At 42.8% G+C, this 4,568-nt stretch overlaps 1 protein-coding gene across 1 annotated transcript; it reads right to left on the bottom strand.

Annotated features, from left to right (window-relative positions):
• On the bottom strand, nt 241-3,868 carry LOC109222696 (branchpoint-bridging protein-like). Its single transcript, XM_019387042.1, has 2 exons — nt 1,259-3,868; nt 241-588 (listed from the first exon to the last, which is right to left on the bottom strand). Exon 1 carries the CDS (start codon nt 3,758-3,760, stop codon nt 1,292-1,294), a length of 2,469 nt encoding a protein of 822 aa, XP_019242587.1. The 5' UTR covers nt 3,761-3,868; the 3' UTR covers nt 241-588; nt 1,259-1,291.

The following is a 4,568-nucleotide window of genomic DNA, read 5'->3' as shown; positions in this document are numbered from 1 at the left end:
TCCAGTACAAGCATCTTTTCCTGTCACAAGACATCTGGAAAATGTATCAGAATTAATAATAAAAGTTAATTCCGAGACATGTGAATATAGGCGTCAAACTAACCAATTCACATACCCTGGGGACCTTCACAATTTCAAGATGCATCACCTTCGGGAGAGGAATAGCAGAAGCAAGTAGTAGGCTGCTGTCTGAGTTCTCAATATTAAAATAACCACAGAAAGGTAAAAGACATAACCAAGTTAGAAGAGAAAAGCGAAGGAGATTAGCGGTGATACGTCAAAGAGGAGAGAAACACACAAAACAGACAACAAACTGTCAGTGATTAGTAAACAAGAGATTCAAACAAATCATTAAAACAAAATTTGAGAAACATATGCTGCAAGGCAACCCCCAAAACGAGTCCTACAAAAAGTAAAATTAATATTCCATAATCCACTGATTAAATGCTCCAACACAAGCTGAATGAACTGAAGGTCTCATCTCTCTGCATAACAGTACAACAAGGTTAAAGATGTGAGTCTGAAACTTCCAACAAATAAGTCACGGCAAGAGGAAAGAAATCAGGTGAAGTGCTCCAACACATCAGCCTGCCAAAATATCACAACATTAACAAAGGAGAACTGATAAGAATGAAAATAATCAAGCAACAAATAAATTATTAAATGCTCACTGCTTCAAAAAAAAAAAAAGTAACATTTCCTCTAGCAAAAAACAAGCAGAAAGGGGAATGAAAAAAGAGAACAAAAGCAACCAAGTTCCAATTGTGGGATGGGCGCAAGCTTTGAATATAGATACTTTTAATCTAGACGAATCTGCATAGCTTTCTAGAATTCATTAACAAACAACCAAATTATATATACAGTTTACAGTTAAATTGCTGGAGAATTAGCTCTCTGATGGGTTTCTCTTTCTCTACAACTTAGAAAAATTAGGAAGAGAAATGACAACTAGAAAAGTTTTTTACTTTTGATCCCAAAGCAAAGATTTGAGTGTCCTTCACATTAAACCCACTCATCACCATTTTCTTGTAAATAAAAAGATGGAAACTCAATCATTTATGAAATTTTGAAAGAAAAAAAAACCCTTAAAACCCCAGTAAAATTGGTTGATAAGAAACTTGGCTGTCCCATTGCAGAGCATAAGCGTGAGGATGTACACATAATACATGTGTATGCCCCTGAAAGGTGAACGCCAAACAACATAGAGAAGACCAAAATGACAATTTTGGAAACAGAAGAAACAAAATAACTTTCATACCTAATATTGCAGGGTGATACAGCAATCCCATCATTACTTCATCTCCGACATGAACTTCTCATATTCTGCCTCCGCACCATAGGCAGGCTTCTCTGCAGATGATCGGGGTGAGGGTGCTGGTGGGTTTGGAGCCCAGGGAACATTGCTCATACCCTGTGAATGGTCCCCATTGGACTGGGATGCAGATGAAGGAGGAGGTGGTGGTGCGACACCATAATAAGATGGATAGCTGTATGAAGATGTTGGATATGCAGGTTGAGCATTAGGAGGCATTGAAGTGACAGAATTGCCATACGCATAAGTAGGAACTGATTGAACAGGTGCACTACTCTGAGATTGCACTCCAGGAGGATAATTTTGCTGTGTCTCGCCCGATGATGTGTAGGTTTGTTGGTTTTCACCTGAAGAAACAGTTTGAGCGGCAGCACCAGAAGATGTTGGTGGAATTGGAGTAGGATACTGCATTCCATATGGAGCGATGGGTTGACCTGGGACAGGAGGATACATGGCTGAGCCAGGTGGGGCAGGTGGGTACTGGGCATATGGTGGAGGCATAGGTGGTCCCCATGGAACTGGAGCCCCAAGTTGAGGATAGCCACCGGTGGGAGTATTGCCAATGGGACCACCCGCTGCATAGTGCTGGGATGGGTATGCACCCATGCCCTGATTAGGAGCCGGATATAAAGGCATTGCCGGAGCAGGAGGGCCTGGAGGCACGGTAGGCTGAGGCGGTTTACCTGCAACTCTCACAGCAATGGTTCTCCCATCAAGACGATGGCCATTCATGCTAGCTATAGCACTATTTGCTTGTTGGACATCTGCATACTTAACAAATCCGTAACCTTTACTCAGACCACTTAGGCGATCCTTTATAACTTTAGCCATAACAATTGTACCAAAGGGAGAGAACAAATTGATCAAACCATCATCATCAAGAGTAGGTGGCAAGTAACCGATGTACAAGTTTGTCTCGTCAAAATCCTTTGGCTTGATCACATTTGATCCTAAGCCAGGATGTGAAGAGGCACCAACACCACAAGCATTAGTATTGCTAGCCCAAGGAGGATTGCCTGCTGATGTTCCCGGTCCAAGCGCTAGTGTGGCTGAGCTTTGCTTCGTTGAAGATTCCGGAACTGTACCTCCCAACTCTGCCAGAAAATTCTGATATTCATCATCCATTTTCTTGCCGGTAGTATTTTTCACCGGACAGTCGATAGTGGGATGCCCCCCGTCACCACAAATTTTACACAGAACATCACTCTTAAAGGTTGTGGTGCGAGAAGGACATGCATACTGCCTATGTCCTGGTTCACCACATAGTCTACAGAACTCCTCATCTCTAATTGTTCCATTCAAAGCGGCAAGTTCTCTAAGCTGCTGCCTCTTATGTTCATTAAGCACTTCATCGACAGGCTGCAAGAGCTTCTCCACCATAGCAGAAGCAGCCTCAAGTGACTCCTGGTTCTCAGCTTCCACTAACACATGTAAGTCCTCGTTCTCCGATGGGTCAGGTTTTAAATTCCCCTTTTGCTGCAACCTGCCCTCCTTGATAGACCCTTTGCCTCGAATTACAATCTTAGCTCCTGTCTCCTTCTCCATCCTCTTCTGAGTATTCCCTCTTGGACCAATAATCAGCCCAATAAAATTATAACCAGGGTACTCCTTCATGGGAATGTAGAGCTTTTTCTGAAGCTTAGGAGGCCTATAATCAGCTGGTGGCTTAAAAGCCGGGTTCTTTTTTAAGATTTCCGATATAATCTCTTGTCTCTCCCTATTCAATTTTTCTCGGGCACGGTACTCCCTAGTGTTTATACGAATTCCCATATTATCATATATAGGTTCAGGGGAAGGCGACCGAGCACCTTCAGGCCTATCATCTAAGGGCAAACCAGATTGCAATTTCCTACTAATTTCAAGTAACCTACTGTTAAGAGCTTGGATTTCAGGATCAAACTCAATACCTCCAGTGAAATCTTTCATGAAATCCGGCAATTGAATCACAGGCTTGGGCTCATCGTCTGCCCACCTCGACTTCCTCTTCCTTCCACCAGTCCCACTTCCTCCATCACCACCGCGGGTCCCATCTTCAGTCGGAGGTGGGTCCCAGCGGCTCCTCCGTCTCCTTCTGCTGCTGGTTTCTTCCTCACCGCCTGATTGATCCCGATCAGTGCCGCTGTGAGTGTTTGTCAATCCATTTTCCGACAACAACGGCCTCTGGAGCTCGCGCTTCTGAGTCGAATCGCCGAGATTTTGCTCCTCTGAAGCTTGATTTGAACCGGAATGGTCAGGCGCCTGAACTTGCGTCTCGTGATTAGGGTTTTCCTGAGAATTCTGATTGTTCGAATCCTGCGGATAGGAATAAGCTAGGGTTTGTGAAGGGTTTTGAGAATATGGATCGGAGTAATTGTTGTAGTGATTTTGCGGAGGAAATTGATCGTCGGAAGCTAAGTTTTGTGATGAGTTCTGAGATAAGGTTACAACTGAAGGAGATTGAGAATCCATGAAAGGAGGGAGAGAGTGCGTGAGAAATTAAGATATGGAGTAGTACGAATTTTGGAGATAACACGAACAGGGCGTGAATTTATAGACAGTGATCTTCTGGTCGGATCAAGCAGATCCAGCAAGTATAGTAGGTTTAGAATTGGACTTTGCAACTGGTGGCAATTTTTGGGGGTAAATTTTAAAAATAGTCAGATCTACAACTGATCTTTCAAAAACAGCCCAATTTTAAAAGTAATCCAAGTTTAGCCACTTTTTATATAAAGATAAATCTGAGCGAAAACACTGTTCACAACTCGGAAAATACTCCAGTATATTATGCTGGAGTTCCAGCATAAGTATACTTGAACTCCAGCATATTATACTGAAGTTCCAAAATAAGTATGCTGGAACTCCAGCATACATAAGTACACTAGAACTCCAGCATAATATACTGGAGTTCCAGCAAGTATATTGGTCCAGTATAATATACTGGAGTTTGGAGCACCGGTGCTCCAGTCTCCAGTATATTATACTGGAGCCAGCAAAGTATATCGGTCCAGCATAATATGCTGGAGTTCATACACAAGTGCACCGAACTCCAGTATATTATGCTGGACCGGTCTCTATTGCAGCAAAATAGTGGCTATTTTTTATTGACTTGGTAAACGCTGGCTATTTTTGATTGACCAGTCCGAAAACTGGCTATACCGTGCTATTTTTACAATTTTTGGAGTACCGACACAAGTTGGGCAGACCAGTTTTGAATTAGTTATGGGCCGGCCTAAAGTATATTGGGCATTTGCATCTATACTCGCTTTTTAGGTCACAT

Source organism: Nicotiana attenuata, chromosome 1 (genome assembly GCF_001879085.1).
Source record: "Nicotiana attenuata strain UT chromosome 1, NIATTr2, whole genome shotgun sequence".
NCBI lineage: Eukaryota > Viridiplantae > Streptophyta > Magnoliopsida > Solanales > Solanaceae > Nicotiana > Nicotiana attenuata.
The sequence above is the reverse complement of the archived record's forward strand: the minus strand, read 5'-3'. Positions and strand labels throughout refer to the sequence as shown.